At 55.7% G+C, this 21,620-nt stretch overlaps 1 protein-coding gene across 1 annotated transcript in view; it reads right to left on the minus strand.

Moving 5' to 3' along the window:
• Positions 1-5,157: 5,157 nt before the first annotated feature.
• LOC144734592 (protein kinase C epsilon type-like) overlaps positions 5,158-21,620 on the minus strand; it is a 41,579-nt gene continuing 25,116 nt past the window's right edge. The window contains exons 5-16 of the mRNA XM_078616848.1: positions 20,625-20,659; positions 19,165-19,247; positions 18,287-18,416; positions 17,895-18,028; positions 16,963-17,059; positions 15,477-15,754; positions 14,049-14,273; positions 12,716-12,870; positions 11,371-11,509; positions 8,490-8,678; positions 7,110-7,256; positions 5,158-6,427 (exon numbers count right to left, since the gene is read on the minus strand). Coding sequence (XP_078472974.1) covers positions 6,023-6,427; positions 7,110-7,256; positions 8,490-8,678; positions 11,371-11,509; positions 12,716-12,870; positions 14,049-14,273; positions 15,477-15,754; positions 16,963-17,059; positions 17,895-18,028; positions 18,287-18,416; positions 19,165-19,247; positions 20,625-20,659 — 2,017 coding nt within the window. The 3' untranslated portion in view covers positions 5,158-6,022. The remainder of the gene's footprint in view (positions 6,428-7,109; positions 7,257-8,489; positions 8,679-11,370; positions 11,510-12,715; positions 12,871-14,048; positions 14,274-15,476; positions 15,755-16,962; positions 17,060-17,894; positions 18,029-18,286; positions 18,417-19,164; positions 19,248-20,624; positions 20,660-21,620) is intronic.

The following is a 21,620-nucleotide window of genomic DNA, read 5'->3' on the forward strand; positions in this document are numbered from 1 at the left end:
AAAAGCAATAGCTTTTGATTTAAAGCTTTCGTGACTGCAGGGATTCATCTTCTTGGTTCTTTCGGTAAAGTCACGTAGAAGGGAAGTAATAAAATAATAAAAATAAAAGCAATACAATTATTCTCACGACGTTTCGGCCACAACGCAAGCAGCCGTCCTCAGGTGAAAACCAGGTCCGTCGAGGCGACAGAGTCTGTCTAAAGAACACTTCTTGTGGCACCTGATGACGGCTGCTTGCGTTGTGGCCGAAACGTCGTGAGAATAATTTTATTATGTTTTATTTGTATTATTTTATTACTTCCCTTCTACGTGACTTTACCGAAAGAACCAAGAAGAAGAGGAAAAAGCAATAGCTTCAAGCACACTAAAACTATCTGCGTGGTTTAAATATGTTGATGACACATTGGTGGTCTGGCCACACGGAAAAGATACACTGAACGCATTTCTAAATCATCTCAACTCGCAAAACCAATCCATCCAGTTCACCATGGAAGTGGAAGCTGACAAAACTCGACCATTTCTGGATATATTCTGCTCGGACGGGGTAGAAATGGTTAAAAAACACGCAGTGTTTACCGAAAGAAAACGCATACTGACGCCTATCTGAATGCAGAGTCACACGCGCATTCATCGAGCTAAGAAAGTGTCAGATGGTGACAGTCTGAGAAGTGAAATTCAACATGTTAAGGAAGCGCTGCAAATGAACGGTTACAATGATGCACAAATCAACAGGGCATTGAATACCAAAACCAAATAAAAAAAACGAGCATTGAAACTGCCCCAAGTATTTAAAACGATCAGAATACCGTACATGGCGGGAGTAACTGATAAACTAGCCAGATGTTTGGAAAAACAAAACATCCGAGTCATATTTGGCACGGTACATAAAAAACAGAATCTAATATCTGGTACAAAAGATGTATTACCGAAGTTATCAACACAAGGTGTGTACAGGATTAACTGCACGTGTGGAAAATGTTATGTTGGGCAAACAGGACGAATGATCAGCACGAGACTAAAAGAACATCAGAGAAATATTCAATTATCCCAAATGCAACTGTCAGCAGTAGCAGAACACGCGTGCCAACAAAGACACTCAATTTATGTTGATGTTGAAGTTTTGTGCACAACTAGCTACTACTGGCTAAGACTGATTAGATAATCTATCGAAATTTAAATAAATAAAAATAACGTTAACCGTTCGGATAGCTACCGTCTTAGTGCTGCGTGGAAGCGAATCATCAATAATACATTCTTTAAATGCATGCCTACAAAGTGCATGCATTTGGTAGGGCTATTGTAATTAACACAATAGATAGGAAGGACAAGTTCAAAGGGCTCGCATAATGTACGTTGCCTCAGTAATCCCCCCCCCCCCCCACATTGTGCAAGAGCGCAGCTGCGTGGTCAACACATCTAAGCCTCTATATAAGGAACGAAACAGGAAGACTTCTCCACAAATCTGGCTGTCGCCTGATGAAGCTGGTTGTAATTACTAGCGAAACGTAATTCTCAGTTTGTAAATGTTGTGGCTTAGCTCTCCAACACACCGGTGTGCTGTACTAGTGATGAATTGGCATGTTTTATTTACGTGACAACCCTTACTAGTTGGCTGTCAGATGGTGGCAGGTTTTAACGACACATATATTTACGCAATCTAACCCAAAAACCTCTATATTGAACCTCCCTTTGTATCTGTACCAGATGTAACTTCCTCCAGTACAGCCAATGAAAGCTTCTACATGGTCAAAGATAATGTTAAATATTGTGGGAGCCAGATGACATCCCTGTTGCACGCCAAAGGGAACAGGGAATGGCTCCGACTCCTGGCCACGAAGCTTTACCCGGGCCTTCCCACCATCATAAAAGCCCTTAATGATTGTGAGCAGAGAGTCAGGGACTCCCAAAGCACGACGTACTGCCCATAGCTCTGGCCTGTAGATGGTATCATAGGCCTTGACCAGGGCAATAAAGCAAAGATGTAGGTCTTATTGGAATTCCCTACACCTCTGCTGTAGCAGACGGACAGAAAATATGGCATCTGTGCAGGACCCCCCTTTCCTGAAACCGCATTGGGGCTCCGCAAGCCTCTCCTCCGCGTGCCTGGCAAGGCGATGTTGCACAATCCATACCAGGACAATATTGAGGCACCGCTGCCCTAGCAGGGTCATACCCACCTTTCCCCATAATGTCTGGACTGAAGGAATTCCCCTCCCCCAAGACCTCACAAAAATACTCTGCAAACCTGCAGAACTGTTCCTGGGGGTCGGAGATCGGGTTACCGTTCTTTCTTTAAGGATGGTGATAGACCAGGTGGTGAAAGTAACTTTTTTTTGGAATTAAATAGTGATTTGTAATTGCGGGCTACTGAGGAAGATTCCATCTCCTCAGCAACCCACCACTCATCCTTGCAGTGCCGCATGGCACTCCGAATCTCCAAGCGAAGGCTGCGGCAAGCCTCCTCATTCTCCGATGTTGGAATTTGTAGACGACGGGAGTGGGCCTGTCGTTTTCTCTCAACCAACCGGAACACCTCCTCCTTCAGCCAGGGTCTCTGGGGAGGTCTGGACCGCATACCCAATGCAGCCATTGCAGCTGCATGAGCCACAGTCCTGAACGTCACCCATTTCCCCTCAGCATCACAAGGAGGGGGGCATTATGCTCACCCCAGCTGCAAGCGGTTGAAATTCCTACTTGCAACTATCCTCGGCTAGCTGAGACCAGACCACTGTGGGTTTCAATGGGGTTGACACCCACCACCGGAGTGGAAGAATGGCAGGCGCATCTTACAGGTAACAAGTCGATGGACATAGGGAAATCAGCTCTACAGTAGATCCTGGTGTCAAGGACATGGGCCTGCATCCACTAGTCCATAATTATATAGTCCAGCAGATGTTCTTGCTTGGACCTGGCATGCATCCATGATGGTGTGTGGATGCGCTGATTCCGCAACAGCGTGTTCATAATAACAAGCCCATGGGCTGCAGGAAAGTCTAGTAGCCTCCTTCTGTTATCATTAAGATGATCTGGCCCATCACTCCAACCGAGGTGTCGTGTATCATGACCCACTCAGGCATTAAATACACCTTTAGCTAGTGCCTGGGACAGGAGGTTATAGAAGACATCTGACTCATCAGCCTTGTCTGCATCCCTCCACCGATGTTCATCTTTGGTGGGGGTGTAAGTAATCACCGCCACCACCATTCCTCTCCTCTTGTTGCTTTTTTGGTAGTTTTCTGCCCCGAGTGCAGGACTGTCCACCGCTCATGATGACTGGTGCCAGAGCCGGTCCACCGGACCTCCTGTATTCCACATTGGTCCAGACGGTACCGGTCCATCTTCTGACAGAGGAGTGGCAGCCTCTCCTCCGCAACGAGAGTGCGAACGTTCCGTGTGCCCAACCTCAGTGGTTTCCTGTTTCTGGATCCGCCAGAACGAGTTTGGCCCGAAGGCGTCATGGCCGCCTGTCCCCCTGGTTTCTAGCACGGGCTCATGTCGGTGTTTCCACCGCCGTGCTTGGTAGAAAAAGTGCCAGGTGGAGGGGTTAGCAACCCCTTGCACGCACCGATCTATCTACATCGCCCAGTCACACCAACATGGCCCGCATACACACATAGCCTGCACCACTTACACACTGCTACACACACACACACGCACTGCTACACACACACATACATGGAATCACCGCCACCCACACACAGCCCCACACACGACACCTTATCGGCCATGGCAAGCATCCTTGGACGCGTTGATCGATCACTGGAGGGAAGCATTTTGTATTCTGACCCAGCATGGCATTCGTAGTGCCACGCTCAAGTCAGCTCTGTTTACTAAACGATTAAAACTATTCGACCATTTTTTTGTATTTACCAGGCAAAGCCCACTGAGCTATATTTAGCTCTTTTTCAGAAGCACGACCTGGCTATCACAAATGATAGCGCAACGAAGTGGCTCATCTTCGTGTGGACATTTATAGCAGCAGCCAAATACTCTAAAACGCGTGATGTTGATTCTAAATGTGGAGGGAAAAACCGGAAGACCCGGAGAAAAATCCACGCGACCACGGGGAGAGAGAGACACGTAAACCCCAAATATACAGCAGGCATCAGGGTCGGGATCAAACCCATGACCTCCTGTATACCAGGCATGGTAGTCAACTTCTCGCCACCATAGTGGATAGCCGCGCTCGTTCCCGAGTCGGCGGTGGTGCAACGCGCCGGCAGGAACTGGAGCCTGCGGCCCGGTTCCTGGGAGCGGGCCAAGCGGGGAGAGCTGCTCGCCCGCTCTGCGGAGTCCACGGCTGGTGAGTAGCGGCCACACCACACAGAACCTCGACATGAAACGGAGGCTTCCCCACTGCGGACAGCTGGGCGTCGATAGCAACCGCGACTCACAACCGCGACTCACAACCGCTACTACTAACGCCGGATGCCGTGTCACCTCATCTCCTAGCGCTGCTCTCCCTCCTCCTCCTCCTGGCAGCGCCACCCCGCCCAAGCGCGACTCGCTCTCGCTCCACGATGCGCGTGAATAATCGATGGTCGGAAGCACATGGTCACGGGGACACGGGGTTACAGTGTCATGGGGTCATGGGGACACGGGGTCATGGGGACGCGGGGTCACAGGGTCACAAGGTCATGTAGACGTGGGGTCACAGAGACGCGGGGTCATGGGTTTGTGGGGTCATTGGGTCGTGGGGTCACAGGGACGCGCTAGGGGAGAATATCCCACGAGTCCAATCAGCACAGACCCTCTTTGTCTTTCTGTCTATTGTCTCCCCCTCTCTCATCTCTCGATCTCTACTGGTTCAGCTTCGCCTTGCTCTGGCTGTCTCATTCACGTACATTTCCTTTAGAGCTACTTGGTGTGTTGTGTTTAGTTCGTTGTCCTTCCCCCGCACCTCCCGAATATTGGCATGGTTTGGCTATGCACGCTGCGTAAGCAGTCCGACACTACACACACGGCACAAAGACACGCGCACACACACGCAGGCGCATCCCTTCTCGTGCATGCCGTCCATCTCCCCTGGTACAACGCGCAACGCCGGCACCAATGTTGGGCCAACTTTGGGCCAATGTGGCGCGTTCACGGGGGCCGCTTCAGTGGTTACGACGTCGCCCCTCCCCATCTCCCCTCCCTCCCCTCTCCCCTCTCGTTCCGTTGAGCCGCGACCTCGATGACCCACGGCCGCGATGGGCGACCGCGGCCGGCCCCCCGGGAGGCCCTGCCCGGGAGCCCCTGCCCGGCTTTGTAAACCGTCTTGCCCCCTAGGGACAGCCCCATCTCGTGGCTGGGAGGGGAGAGGCTCGCTGTTGGCTCGGGTCGTGAACGACGGTACGGGACCACGGCCGCCCGGCTGGTGAAGACGCACGCGGACAACGACGACGACGATACGGCCACCGCGGCCATCGCGGCCATCAGGACGGGAATGGTGATGGTGGTGGTGGTGACAATGATAATGACGATGGTAATGATGACAATGGTGGCAATGATGGCAGTGATAGTGAAGATGATGGTGATGATGATAATGATGGTGGTGATGATGATGATGGTGGTGATCGTGGTGATGATGGTGGTAATAGTGGCGATGGTGATGATGACGATGGTGACAATGGTAATGGTGATGGTGACGCTGGTGCGCACACTGGAACGGGAACAGCAGCAACGATTGAACTGGGACTCGGTGCAAATATTGCACGAGCCTTGTTCTCACCAGTAGACTTCATCTCCACACCTCCTCCACCTCCTCCACTCTCACCTCCACCTCCTCCTACACTGATCTCAACACCACCTTCATTTCACGTCCAACTCGTTCACCTCCTCCTCCGGTACACCTCATCCCCTACACCTCACCTTCCTCCCCTACACTTCATCATCCTCCTCATCGTCCACCCTCACCTCCTCCTCGTCGTCCCCTACACCTCATCCACTCATCCTCTCGTCACCCACACCTCATCATCCTTCTCGTCCCCTACACCTCCACGCCACCCCTTACACCTCATCCACTCCTCCTCATCATCCCCTAGACCTCGTCCTCCTCCTCCTCGTCCCCGAGGCCGAAGCCCAGGCGACACTCTGCGTAATACTCAGCCGACCTGGCAGGGCCGCAGGCCCGCGGCACCGGGTCGATGGCGAGCGTGGTCGGGGGCAGGCGGGGGGCGGGGGGGGGCCGCGGGGCCCCCCCAACCCTCGCCGTGGGAGACCGCGGCGGGGGCGTCGGCTGCCGCGGTTGTCGCGGCGACGGCGGGGGGGAAGGGGGGGCGCCGCCCCCGCCGCCCAGGCCCGGCCCCGGCCCGTCGGCCACGAAGGAGAATCCGCGGAACTCGTCCGGGGGGAGCTGCAGCAGCGCGGCCGGGTCGGTGGGCGTCAGCGCCGGGTCCTCGCGCGTGAAGTCCCCGTCAAAGTTGGCCACGTCGCGCTTACCCCGCTACACAGGGGGGGGGGGGGGGGGGGGGGCGGGAGTAGAGTTAGCGGTAGCGTGGGGATAGAGATAGCGTTATGGAGAGGGTTAGAGGTAGGGTTGTGGAGAGGGTTATGGAGAGAGTTAGGGGTAGGGTTGTGGAGAGGGTTAGGGTTAGGGTTGTGTAGAGCGTTAGGGGTAGGGTTATTGTTATGGATAGGGTGAGGGGTCGGGGTTTGATTAGAGCTATGCAGTAAGATGATCAACAATTGGTGGTGCCATCACCACTGCGCTTGTGCCAGGCTAGGTGCATCTTGAGGCTATCACGTGAAGTGCAAGGCTCGCTGCTGGCAGAAGGTCAAGGGAGAGAAAATGCTGCTGCTGATGATATTGATGACGGTGCCACTGCCAATGATGCTGCAGCTGCTGATGAGATGATGATGATGTTGCCACTGTTGATGATGCTGCTGATGATGACGATGATGCTAATATTGATGACGGTGCCACTACTGAGGATGATGATGATGATGATGCTGATGTGGATGATGATGATGATGATGATGCTCCTGATGATGATGATGCCACTGCCAATAAGAATGCTGATGCTGCTGATGAGGATGATGATGCTCCTGATGCTGATGACACTGCTGCTGTTGTGCACAAACCCCCCCCTACCCCCCTCTGCCCCCCCCCCTCCACCCAGGCTCACGATGCGTGGGCGGAAGGGAGCGGGGAGACGGCGGTGCTCCAAGGCGTCCCAGTCGAGGCCGCGGTAGAAGGGGTGAGCGCGGATCGCCGCCTCCCCACCCTGCGCCGCCACGCAGCCCAGACGGCGTGCCGGGGACTTCACCATGAACTGGGACACGCGGAGACACGGGGGGTGAGACACGGGAGGTGAGAGGCACGCAGAAACGGTGGTGAGACACGGGGGGTGAGATACGGTGGGGGGAGACACGGGGGGTGAGACACGGGGGGGGTGAGTTTTGGGGGGTGGTGAGACACGGGGGTGTGAGATTTGGGGGGGGGTGAGACACGGGGGGTGAGACACGGGGGGTGAGATACGGTGGGGGGAGACACGGGGGGTGAGACACGGGGGGGTGAGACACGGGGGGTGAGACACGGGGGGGTGAGACACGGGGGGTGAGACACGGGGGGGTGAGACACGGGGGGTGAGATACGGTGGGGGGAGACACGGGGGGGGTGAGTTTTGGGGGGTGGTGAGACACGGGGGTGTGAGATTTGGGGGGGGGTGAGACACGGGGGGTGAGACACGGGGGGTGAGATACGGTGGGGGGAGACACGGGGGGTGAGACACGGGGGGTGAGACACGGGGGGGTGAGACACGGGGGGTGAGATACGGTGGGGGGAGACACGGGGGGTGAGACACGGGGGGGTGAGACACGGGGGGTGAGACACGGGGGGGTGAGACACGGGGGGTGAGACACGGGGGGGTGAGACACGGGGGGTGAGACACGGGGGGGTGAGACACGGGGGGTGAGATACGGTGGGGGGAGACACGGGGGTGTGAGATTTGGGGGGGGGTGAGACACGGGGAGTGAGACACGGGGGGGTGAGACACGGGGGGTGAGACACGGGGGGGTGAGACACGGGGGGTGAGACACGGGGGGGTGAGACACGGGGGGTGAGACACGGGGGGGTGAGACACGGGAGGTGAGACACGGGGGGGGTGAGATATGGGGGGGGTGAGACACGGGGGGTGAGACACGGGGGGGTGAGACACGGGGGGTGAGACACGGGGGGGTGAGACACGGGAGGTGAGACACGGAGGGGGTGAGATATGGGGGGGGTGAGACACGGGGGGTGAGACACGGGGGGGTGAGACACGGGGGGTGAGACACGGGGGGGTGAGACACGGGAGGTGAGACACGGGGGGGGTGAGATATGGGGGGGGTGAGACACGGGGGGTGGGGTGAGACACGGGGGGTGAGACATGGGAGGTGAGACATGGGGGGTGAGACACGGGGGGTGAGACACGGGGGTGTGAGATATGGGAGGGGGGAGTGAGACACGGGGGGGGGTGGGGTGAGACATGGGGGGGGGGGGGGGTGAGACACGGGGTGCGTCTCACGGCCTTGAGGATGTCGACGGCCTGGGTGCTGAGCCACATGGGGAAGGCCACCTCGTCGTGGAGGATCGAGTCAAAGAGGTCGTCCTCGTTGTCCGCCTCGAAGGGCGGCTGGCCCACCACCATCTCGTAGACGAGCACGCCCATGGCCCACCAGTCCACAGAGGGGCCGTACTCCAGCTCCTGCAGGATCTACTCAACCACCACCACCACCACCACAACTACCACCATCACAACCACCACCACCACCACCAGGACAACCACCACCATCACCACCACCACCACCACCACCAGGACAACCACCACCATCACCACAACCATCACAACCACCACCACAACTACCATCATCACCACCACCGTCACAACCACCACCATCACAACCACCACCACCATCACAACCACCACCACCATCACAACCATCACCACCACCACCACCACCAGGACAACCACCACCACAACCACCACCACCATGACAACTACCACCACCAGGACAACTACCACCATCACCACCACCATCACAACCACCACCACCATCACAACCACCACCACGGCAACCACCACCAGGACATCCACCACCATCACCACCACCATATTATTTGGGTCTTTCGGTAAAGTCACGTAGATAGTTTCAAAGAAAATAACAAAAAACTACGACGTTTCGATCGCAACACAAGCGGTCGTCATCAGGAAAAGGGGGTTAGCCTCTAAAGGCAAACTGTTTATAAAGGTTTGAAATGGGCGTAGCCCAAGTGTCAGTAGCTTGGGCGGGGCAGCGAATGTTAATGTGGTGGTACTGGTAGAGGGAAACGACGGCGCTGGTGGTGGGTTTCCACCAATTAAAGGGCTGCCAAGTAATCACTGCACCTCGCCTTACACACTCACACTGTTGACGGTGGAGGTTGCTGCTAGAGGTGATGGTACTCGTAGAGGGCCACGAAGGCACTGGTGGTGGGCTTCCACCAGTAAAGGGCTACTGCTAGTGGTGATGGTAGTAGTGGGCAGTGATGGTCCTGGTGACATGTCACTTAGTTTCCCCAATGTAACTACTGCCGCAGACAGCTTAGTTTGTAGACGCCGGGGTATTGCATGTCAGAGATCACATCCTTCACAGATGGGATCAGATCACGAATTTTATGTACTGTGTTAAATCAAACCTGGATCTTGTGTTTGCTCATGATTTTGGAAATATTTTTGGTGACCCCTGCTATGTATGACAAGGTGATGGTTTTGGTTGGGTCCTCAGATGGTTCTTTCCCAACGGTTGGGGTGATAGCTTTACGGACTGTGTAGTCTGAATATCCATTCATCTTGAGAGCTTGGTGTGCGTGTTCGAGTTCACTGGCTAGGCGATGATGGTCGAAAATACATCGAGCTCTATGGTGTAGAGTTTTGATGAGGGAATTCTTCTGGGATGGATGGTGGTGAGAGTCAGGCTTTAGGTAGGCATCCATATGTGTGACTTCTTGTAGACAGTGGCCCATTGAGTCATCTGGTCTATTTTCGATGAAAACATCTAAGAATGGTAGCTTGCCATCCTTTTCGACCTCCATGGTGAATTTGATGGCTGGGTGTATGGAATTGATGTGGATGAGGAATTGCTTCAGAGCTGGTAGGCCAGGTGGCCAGATGACAAACGTGTCATCTACGTACCTCTTCCACAACGACGGACGTAGAGTGGATGCTTGGATGGCGTCAGTCTCAAAATTTTCCATTAAAACATTGGCTACAACTGGAGATAAGGGATAACCCATTGGGGTACCTTCAACTTGTTTGTAGTAAGTGTTGGTGAGGCAGTGTCTCACCAGGGCCGGTACATCAGCATTCACTCCTTGTTGGACCAAATATTCAATGATTGCAATGGTGTCAGGAACTTTGGTAAACAAAGAAACCACATCGAAACTAACGAGCAAATCACCTGGAGATAGTGAGATGTCCTTAATGAATGATACCAAGTGAGCTGAGTTAAGTACAGAATGGTTGTAAGGTCTCAGACAGAAATCGGGCCAGTTTGTAAGTGGGTGGGTCAATGGTGGAGACGATAGAACGAAGTGGTGTACCTTCTTTATGTATTTTTGGTAAGCTATACAATCTGGGTACAATCTGGGTAGTCTAGCAGCAGAGGGTTTTTAAGGGAACCAGCTTGGTTGGTTCGATTAAAGATGTCGAATCAGTGATGATATTGTTGGTTTTCGTAATGAAGTTGTTGGTGGGATCTCTTTTAATTTTCGTATAGCTACCATCATTAAGTAGGTCCTGAATTTTGTTATTATATGTGGTTTTGTCCATGATGACTGTGGAATTGCCCTTGTCGGCTGAGAATATGATGATGTCATCTCTTTTTTAAAATTCATCCTTACTGGTGTTGCTGATATGTGCATTTTTGAGGATTGCAGCGATTTCCGATCTTGTCACGTCTGCAGTAATGTGTCCCAACCCCTTAAGGGCTACATCGACCTGGGCAATGATATTATCCACTGGGGTGTGTTTAGGGGTGACTGCGAAATTGAACCATTTAGCTAGAACCGATTTTAGGCTGTCGGAAATCACAACCACCACCATCACATCCACCACCACAATCACAATCACCGCAACCACTACCACCACAACCACCACAACAACCAGCACCACCACAACCACCATAACGTGGCAATCGGTGCGTTCTTCGCTCATATCCCCCTTGGAACCAGTGACCGCTTCTCCAACGGGTTACCGGGTAACGCCGTTAACAAGCCCTCGCCCCATCCACGCTCAACGCTGCGCGAGTCGGAACGAGCGGCGTGGATAGCAGCCACCTCGGCAGAATCAGATCCCCCTCCCTCCCACCCCCCACCCACCGCCCCCCTCCTTCCACCCCCCCACCCCAACCTCTCTCCACCCCCCCCACCTCGGGAGCGATGTAGTCGGGGGTGCCGCAGAACGTGGAGGTCGTGACCCCGTCCTTCACGCCCTCCTTGCACATCCCAAAGTCGGCGAGCTTGCAGTGCCCCTCGGCATCCAGCAAGATGTTGTCTAGCTTCAGATCCCTGCTCACGGGGACACACGCAGGGGGGTCACGCGCAGGGGAACACGCCACACGGGAACACATGGGAACATGCACACACGGGAACACATGGGAACACGCCACACGGGAACACATGGGAACACGCGCACACGGGAACACACGGGAACACATGGGAACATGCGCACACGGGAACACATGGGAACATGCGCACACGGGAACACATGGGAACACGCCACACGGGAACACATGGGAACACGCGCACACGGGAACACACGGGAACACATGGGAACACGCCACACGGGAACACATGGGAACATGCGCACACGGGAACACATGGGAACACATGGGAATACATGGGAACATGCGCACACGGGAACACATGGGAACACGCGCACACGGGAACACATGGGAACACATGGGAACACGCGCACACGGGAACACATGGGAACACATGGGAATACATGGGAACACGCCACACGGGAACACATGGGAACACATGGGAACATGCGCACACGGGAACACATGGGAACACGCGCACACGGGAACACATGGGAACACATGGGAATACATGGGAACACGCCACACGGGAACACATGGGAACACGCGCACACGGGAACACATGGGAACACATGGGAATACATGGGAACATGCGCACACGGGAACACATGGGAACACGCGCACACGGGAACACATGGGAACACATGGGAACACATGGGAACACGCCACACGGGAACACATGGGAACACATGGGAACACATGGGAACATGCGCACACGGGAACACATGGGAACATGCACACACGGGAACATGCGCACACGGGAACCCGCCACACGGGAACACACACACATGAGAACATGCACATACGGGAACATACGCACATATGGGAGTAAACGCAGGGGAACACGCACACACGAGAATACACGGAAATACGTGCACATGGGAACACGTGGGGACACGTGGGGACACGTGGGGACACGTGGGGACACGCACACGTGGGAACATCAAGGGACCTCCTTTGCCAGTACAACAATATATGAGAATAGGTTTTCATCTTTTTTCTGACAACAAAACAGGTGTTGAGATGTTAAAACACCCAACTGAAACCTTTTACGTAGAATCATGTTACTGCATTAACCAGCGTCTCACCGCTAGACCCCCCCCCGTGGTGGTGGTGAGGGTGAGCGGGGTGAGCGGGGTGAGCGGGGTGAGCGGGGTGAGCGTCTCCTCACCGGTAGACGACACCGTGGCCGTGCAGGAAGGTGAGTGCGCAGGTGATCTCGGCGGCGTAGAAGCGCGCTCGCGGCTCGGGGAACTTGCGCGCACGCTGGATGTGGAACATGAGGTCCCCTCCACTCACGCACTCCATCACGAAGAACAGCCGGTCCTGCAGCAACAACAGCAGCAGTAGAAGCAGCAACAGAAGTAGCAGCAGTAGCAACAGTAGAAGCAACAGACGTAGCAACAGCAGTAGTAGCAGTAGTAGCAGTAGCAGCAGAAGCACTGTGTGTGGTTGAGGTAGCAGTGAGGGTGAGGTGGGGGTGAGGGTGAGCTAGGGGTGAGAGTGAGCTAGGGGTGAGGGTGAGGTAGGGGTGAGGGTGAGGTAGGGGTGAGGGTGAGGTAGGGGTGAGGGTGAGGTAGGGGTGAGGGTGAGGTAGGGGTGAGAGTGAGGTAGGGGTGAGAGTGAGGTAGGGGTGAGGGTGAGGTAGGGGTGAGGGTGAGGTAGGGGTGAGAGTGAGGTAGGGGTGAGGGTGATGTAGGGGTGAGGGTGAGGTAGGGGTGAGAGTGAGGTAGGGGTGAGGGTGAGGGTGAGCTAGGGGTGAGGTAGGGGTGAGGGTGAGGTAGGGGTGAGGTGATCTCACTGCGGTCTGGAAGCAGCACAGAAGCTGCGTGAGGTAGCAGTGAGGGTGAGGTGGGGGTGAGGGTGAGCTAGGGGTGAGGGTGAGCTAGGGGTGCGGGTGAGGTAGGGGTGAGAGTGAGGTAGGGGTGAGGGTGAGGTAGGGGTGAGGGTGAGGTAAGGGTGAGGTAGGGGTGAGGGTGAGGGTGAGGTAGGGGTGAGGGTGAGGTAGGGGTGAGGGTGAGCTAGTGGTGAGGGTGAGGGTGAGGTAGGGGTGAGGTAGGGGTGAGAGTGAGGTAGGGGTGAGGGTGAGGTAGGGGTGAGGGTGAGGTAGGGGTGAGGTGATCTCACTGCGGTCTGGAAGCAGCACAGAAGCTGCGTGAGGTAGCAGTGAGGGTGAGGTGGGGGTGAGGGTGAGCTAGGGGTGAGGGTGAGCTAGGGGTGCGGGTGAGGTAGGGGTGAGAGTGAGGTAGGGGTGAGGGTGAGGTAGGGGTGAGGGTGAGGTAAGGGTGAGGTAGGGGTGAGGGTGAGGTAGGGGTGAGGGTGAGCTAGTGGTGAGGGTGAGGGTGAGGTAGGGGTGAGGGTGAGCTAGGGGTGAGGGTGAGCTAGGGGTGAGGGTGAGGTAGGGGTGAGGTAGGGGTGAGGGTGAGCTAGTGGTGAGGGTGAGGTAGGGGTGAGGGTGAGGGTGAGGTGAGGGTGAGCTAGGGGTGAGGGTGAGGTGGTCTCACCGCGGTCTGGAAGCAGCACAGCAGCTGCGTGAGGTAGGGGTGGGCGCGCCCCGTCACCAGGACGCGCTTCTCCGTCAGGGTGCACTCCACGTCGTCGTCCTGCACGATCGCGTCCTTGCGCAGCACCTTGACGGCGAACACCTCACCCTCCTCCTCCTCACCACCCTCACCACCCTCACCAGCCGCCCGGCGCCCCCCCCGGCCACGCAGCTCTGCCAGCAGCACCTGCGCCACACGGAGCGCAGCTTGAGACTCAACGCGACACACTTGGTCAGGGACTCTGTGCGGCTCAGTGGTGAGACCCCGAGAGCCCTAGCCCAGCTGCCCTCGCCAGGGACTCTGTGGGGCTCAGTGGTGAGACCCTGAGACCCCCGGCCCGACGACCTTGTCAGGACCGGGTCCAGTGGGTCAGTGGTCGGAACTCGCACCCTGGCGAGGGCGAGCTAGAATCGCCTCCCCCTAGGCACCCATAGCCGGAGGACCCTGAGTCTAGTCCTGTGTCAAGGTGAGTCAGCCCTGATGCCTCACCCACACAGCGGTGGAGGACCCTGAGTCTAGTTCCGTGTCAGGGTGAGTCAACCAGGAGGCAGTGGCTCACCACACAGCGGTGTAGGAGGACCCTCAGTGTGGTTCTGTGTCAGGGTGAGTCAGCCCTGAGGCAGTGGCTCACCACACAGCGGTGTAGGAGGACCCTGAGTCTAGCCCTGTGTCAGGGTGAGTCAGCCCTGACACAGTGCCTCCCCAGACAGTGGTGTAGAAGGACCCTGAGTGTTGTTCTGTGTCAGGGTGAGTCAGCCCTGATGCCTCACCCACACAGCGGTGTAGGAGGACCCTGAGTGTAGTCCTGAGTCAGGGTGAGTCAACCAGGAGGCAGTGGCTCACCAAACAGTGGTGTAGGGGGACCCTCAGTGTGGTTCTGTGTCAGGGTGAGTCAGCCCTGAGGCAGTGGCTCACCACACAGTGGTGTAGGAGGCCCTGAGTCTAGTCCTGTGTCAGGGTGAGTCAGCCCTTACACAGTGCCTCACCCAGACAGTGGTGTAGGAGGACCCTCAGTGTAGTTCCGTGTCAGGGTGAGTCAGCCCTGAGGCAGTGGCTCACCACACAGCGGTGTAGGGGGACCGTAGCCCCGAGTGTTCTGGGGCTGTACTGCCGAGCGAGGTGTTCATAAAGAGTGTTGTCTACAAAACCGTCTCCGACGTCTCCCGAATCCACAGCACGACACGTGGATGACCACACCCGCAGTGCAATGAAGGGTGCACCGAGCAACATCTCCCACAAGCCCCAGGGACTTTGAAGCCGCCTCGGCAGTCCTTTTTTGGGGTGCACTCTGGGAAAGAGACGCCCACCCACGTCCGAGCGAATGTGCCACCCACACAGTTTTGGGGTGCACGATGAAAAAGAGCCCTCTTCCCTCCCCTCCTCCCTCACCTTCCCGAAGCTGCCCTTCCCCAGGACCTTGATGAAGTTGAAGTCGTGCAGACCCAGCTTCCTGCGCGGTGCCACCACGCGGGAGCCATCGGCTGGGCTCCCCCCTCCCGGGGCGACACTGGACCCGGGTGGCAGCGGCAACCCCCCCTCCACGGCGACCCCCGCCTCCCCCCCTCCTCCTCTTCCTGCATCCTCCCCATCTCCTTCTCCTCCTCCGTCCCCTTCACCGCCGTTGTAGGACCGAGCCTTCCTCACACCGAAGTGGCCCTCCTCAACATCTGCAAGGCCGAGAGAGAGAGGGGAGAGGAGGGGCGATTCGTAGATCAGCAATGTGAAACCTGATGGTGCTGCTGATGATGATGATGTTGCTGATGATGAAACTCCTAATGATGATGATGTTGCTGCAAATTATGCTGATGATGATGATGCTGATGATGATGTTGCAGCTGCTGATTATGCTGATGGTGATGCTGCTGATGATGCTACTGATGATGATGATGATGATCCTACTGCTGCTGATGATGATGCTACTGCTGCTGATGATGATGCTACTGCTGCTACTACTGTTCCTGCTGCTGATGATGCCGATGCTACTGCTGCTGCTGTTCCTGCTGCTGCTTATGATGATGCTACTGCTGCTGATGATGACCCTGCTGCTGATGATGATGCTACTGCTGCTGAGGCTGCTGCTGATGATGATTCTGCTGATGCTACTACTGATGATGCTGCTGATAATGATTCTGCTACTGCTGATGATGCTGATGCTCCTACTGATGATGCTGCTGATGATGATGCTACTGCTGATGATGATGATGTTACTGCTTCTGATGCTGCTGCTGATGATTCTGCTACTGCTGATGCTGATGATGCTGCTACTACTGCTGCTGATGCTGATGATGCTGCTGATGATGATGCTACGACTGATGATGATGGTGGTGATGATGATGCTACTGCTGCTGATGATTCTGCTGCTGATGATGATGCTACTGCTGCTGATGAGGATGATTCTGCTGCTGATGATGATGCTACTGCTGCTGATGAGGATGCTGCTGATGATGATTCTGCTGATGCTATTACTGATGATGCTGACGATGATGATTTTGCTACTGCTGATGATGCTGATGCTCCTACTGATGATGCTGATGATAATGATGATGTTACTGCTTCTGATGCTGCTGATGATGAGGCTGCTACTGCTGATGATGCTGCTGCTACTACTGCTGCTGATGATGATGCTGATGATGATGCTGCTACTGCTGATGATGCTGCTGCTACTACTGCTGCTGCTGATGCTACTGCTGATGATGCTGATGATAATGTCGCTGATGCTGATGATGCTGCTGCTGATGATGCTGATGATGATGTCGCTGATGCTGATGATGCTGCTGCTGATGATGCTGATGATGATGTCGCTGATGCTGATGATGCTGCTGCTGATGATGTCGCTGATGCTGCTGATGCTACTGCTGCTGATGCTGCTGCTCGCCTTCAGGCTGTGGCTGTGTGGGTGGAGCCGACTTGGACCTGTCCACGTGACCGTGCTGCTTCCCGTCTCCAGCCAGGACCAGAGGGGGGGTGCCTCCCTGTGGGGGGGAGTGGGCGAGTGGGTGAGTGGGTGAGTGGGTGAGAGGGTGAGTGGGTGAGTGTGTGAGTGGGTGAGTGGGTGAGTGTGTGAGAGGGTGAGAGGGTGAGTGGGTGAGAGGGTGAGTGGGTGAGTGTGTGAGAGGGTGAGTGGGTGAGTGGGTGAGAGGGTGAGTGGGTGAGTGTGTGAGAGGGTGAGTGGGTGAGTGGGTGAGAGGGTGAGTGGGTGAGTGGGTGAGAGGGTGAGTGGGTGAGAGGGTGAGTGGGTGAGAGGGTGAGAGGGCGAGTGGGTGAGTGTGTGAGAGGGTGAGAGGGTGAGTGGGTGAGAGGGTGAGTGGGTGAGTGGGTGAGTGGGTGAGAGGGTGAGTGGGTGAGTGTGTGAGAGGGTGAGAGGGTGAGTGGGTGAGAGGGTGAGTGTGTGAGAGGGTGAGTGGGTGAGAGGGTGAGTGGGTGAGAGGGTGAGTGGGTGAGAGGGTGAGTGGGTGAGTGGGTGAGAGGGTGAGTGGGTGAGTGTGTGAGAGGGTGAGAGGGTGAGTGGGTGAGAGGGTGAGTGGGTGAGTGGGTGAGAGGGTGAGTGGGTGAGAGGGTGAGTGGGTGAGAGGGTGAGTGGGTGAGAGGGTGAGTGGGTGAGTGGGTGAGAGGGTGAGTGGGTGAGAGGGTGAGTGGGTGAGAAGGTGAGTGGGTGAGTGGGTGAGTGGGTGAGTGGGTTAGTGGGTGAGTGGGTGAGTGAGTGAGCGTGGCGGTGAGTGAGTGGGTGAGTGAGCGTGGCGGTAGTTGGAGGAGTGAGTTGGTGAGTGAGTAAGCGAGGTGGTGAGTGAGTGGGCGAGCATTGTCCACCTTCCTCCGGGGCTGGTTGATCTTGTCGGGAGTGACTCCGATGGTTGCGAGGACGCGCGCCATCTCCCGCGCATCCACCCCACAGTTGGGGGCCACGTTCCGCTCACACCGGCGGTGCACGTCCATGCGGCACTCTGGGACACGGAGACACGGGGCGTTACAGAGACACAGGGACATGGAGACACAGGGCGTTACAGAGACACGGAGACACGGGAACACGGGTACATAGCGAGCCACGGAGACACACAATGAGACACGGAGGAAATAGATCGAGAGTGACATGGAGACACAGACATACCATGAGAGAGAGACGTACCCCCTCCCCACCGCCGCTCACCACCGCCGCTCACCACCACCATTCCTCACCACCGCCACCACTCCTCACTCCTCACCCTTGCAGTGGAGGCCCTGGCGGAGCAGCCCCCAGAGCAGCGAGCCGCAGTGGTCACAGAAGGTGGGCACCTTGTAGTTGTGGATGTAGAACTTGTGCGGCACGTTGATGTTGAACCTCTGCCCCCCGACCTGCACGCACACAAACACAAAGGTCCCCCGGGTAGCCTCGACACCCTGCGGGGGCAAGCGCTACGAGCACCGGGCATAGGTGCTCCGCCTTCACCACTTCCACCTCCACCATCTCCAACACCACCACCATCCCCTTCACCACCACCACCTCCACCACCACCATCCCCACCACCACCACCTCCACCACCACCATCACCACTACCATCACCTCCACTATCTCCAACACCACTTCCACCACCATCACCACCGGTGATGGTGATGCTGCTGGTGATGGTGGTTGCGGTGATGATGCTGCTTGTGATGGTGGTTGCGGTGATGGTGATGCTGCTGGTGGTGGTGATGGTGTTTGTGGTGATGGTGATGGTGACGCTGCTTGTGGTGACGATGGTGGTTGCGGTGATGGCGATGCTGCTTGTGGTGATGGTGATGCTGCTTGTGGTGACGATGGTGGTTGCGGTGATGGTGATGCTGCTGGTGGTGGTGATGGTGGTTGTGGTGATGGTGATGCTGCTTGTGGTGACGATGGTGGTTGCGGTGATGGTGATGCTGCTGGTGGTGGTGATGGTGGTTGTGGTGATGGTGATGGTGACGCTGCTTGTGGTGACGATGGTGGTTGCGGTGATGGTGATGCTGCTGGTGGTGGTGATGGTGGTTGCGGTGATGGCGATGCTGCTTGTGGTGATGGTGATGCTGCTGCCCGTGGTGATGGTGCTTGTGGTAGCGATGGTGATGTGGGTGATGTCATCACCTCGGGAGAGGAGTCTCTCTTCATGCCGGGACAGCGCGTGATGATCAGCTGATGGCATCGCTTGTGAACAACGCACGTGCACACTGGGGGGGAGGGGGCGGCACCAGTGGGGGGGGGGGGGTCCAAGATCAGGACGCGAGTCGAATTGACAGGGATGCGATGCAGCTTGATGGGGTGGTGATGGGGTTGGCGGAAGTGATGTGGGTAGTGATGGGGTTTGTGATGGTGATGTAGGTAGCAATGGGGGTTGTGATGGTGATGTGGGTAGTGATGGAGGTGGGGGTCGTAATGTGGGCAGTAATGGGGGTTGTGATGGGGGTGGCAATAATGATGGGGGTGCTGATGGTAGTCGGGGAAGTGATGTGGGTAGTGATGTGGATTGTGATGGTAGTGGAGGTCTTACCATCAGCCCCACCAAAAACTATGCACCTGCCTGGGTATTTTGTGTCATCAAACACTCCACCCTCTCAGCTCCCCGTTGGTGATGGAGCAGTTGTGGAGAGAGTGGAGAGTTTTCCATACCTGGGCAGTGTGCTCATGACCACCTCCGGTTTGGCAGCAGAGGTCTCACTCCGAATCAGTCGAGCGGCAATATCTTTTCATCGGTTGCGTAACGCTGTGTGGAAGCTACCTGGTTTGTCGCTCCACACAAAGCTTCAGGTCTTCTCGGCCACGGTCATGCCCCTCCTTCTCTATGCTTGTGAAACGTGGACCCCCCTAATGGAGCAATGTTCGCCTGTTAGAAACATTCAGGTTGGCATGTCTGCCATCCATCCTGGGTTTAACCAGGCTGGATTGTGTGAGGAGCTCACAAATCCTCGAAAGATCTGGACAAAGTCCCATCGGTGAGCTCCTCTGGCAGGCAAATCTGCGTTGGCTGGGTCATGTAGCCCGCATGCCCAGCCACCGCATGCCCAAGCAGCTTCTGTTTAGCCGCATAGGGGGGGCTAAATGGGCACGGCACGGGCTAGAGAAGAGATGGGATGATGTGGTGCGAGAGGATGTGGAGGCAGTCGCCCTCCAGCAACAACGGAGTCCAGAGGAGCAACACTCACAACAACGAGCGGAGCGCCAGGTGGCTAAAGCACAACAAGTTGGCACAGTAGGGGGCACAGGTGGTGCATCTGCCAGTCATCCCAGTCGGTCAACCCATGGCACCTGGGTCTGTCCCATGACCTCCTGTCAGCTAGCTTTTGACATTTCACTAGACCTCATTGTGCACTTGGCCTTGCACAGGCGCCGTGGTGACATCACTGCCACTTAGTGGTGAATAGCGGCTGTTGTTGTTGGCGGTAGTGATGAGGGTGGTAATGGTGATGGGGGTGGTGGTGATGGGGGTGATGATGGGGATGGGGGTTGGGGATGGGGGTGGTGATGGGGGTGGTGATGGTGGGGGTGATGGTGATGATGGGGGTGGTGATGGTGGTGATGGGGGTGGTGATGGTGGGGATGCTATTTACCTTGGCATTGGTAACCCTGTTTGCCTATAACTCCCCTGCACACACACACAAAGACAAAGATCCCCCGTGTAGCCTCAACAGACCGTGGGGGCAAGTGCCATTCACGATCACCTATGAAAGTCGGCACAGCACAAGAGGGGGGATGGGTGGCCAGCACCAAGCCTGGCCGCCTTTGTCTCTCTAGTGGCGATGCTTTTTTTACTCACTGCTCAGACTGAGTCGACCCACGTGAGGCCCAGGACGAGTTTGGATATTCGTCGTCACGTGTGTTGGTCGTGAGTGGGAATCGAACTCAGGTGATGGGGTTCGTAAGCTGCAGTGGTGCAACTGTGGGCCATGTAGTGAACACGACTGTGGTATGTGCGACACGAATTCCTTCTCTCTGACACGAACTCTTTCTCTCTGACACAAACTCCTTCTCTCTGACACAAACTCTCTCTCTCTGACACGAACTCTCTCTCTCTGACACAAACTCTTTCTCTCTGACACAAACTCTTTCTCTCTGACACAAACTCTCTCTCTCTGACACAAACTCCTTCTCTCTGACACAAACTCTCTCTCTCTCTGACACAAACTCTCTCTCTCTCTCTGACAAAACTCTTTCTCTCTGACACAAACTCTCTCTCTCTCTGACACAAACTCTCTCTCTCTGACACAAACTCTTTCTCTCTGACACAAACTCCTTCTCTCTGACACAAACTCTCTCTCTCTCTGACACAAACTCCTTCTCTCTGACACAAACTCTTTCTCTCTGACACAAACTCTCTCTCTCTCTCTGACACAAACTCTCTCTCTCTGACACAAACTCTTTCTCTCTGACACAAACTCTCTCTCTCTCTGACACAAACTCTCTCTCTCTGACACAAACTCTTTCTCTCTGACACAAACTCCTTCTCTCTGACACAAACTCTCTCTCTCTCTGACACAAACTCCTTCTCTCTGACACAAACTCTTTCTCTCTGACACAAACTCTCTCTCTCTGACACAAACTCTCTC

Source organism: Lampetra planeri, chromosome 52 (assembly GCF_965212315.1).
Source record: "Lampetra planeri chromosome 52, kcLamPlan1.2.h2, whole genome shotgun sequence".
In the NCBI taxonomy this organism is placed as follows: domain Eukaryota; kingdom Metazoa; phylum Chordata; class Hyperoartia; order Petromyzontiformes; family Petromyzontidae; genus Lampetra; species Lampetra planeri.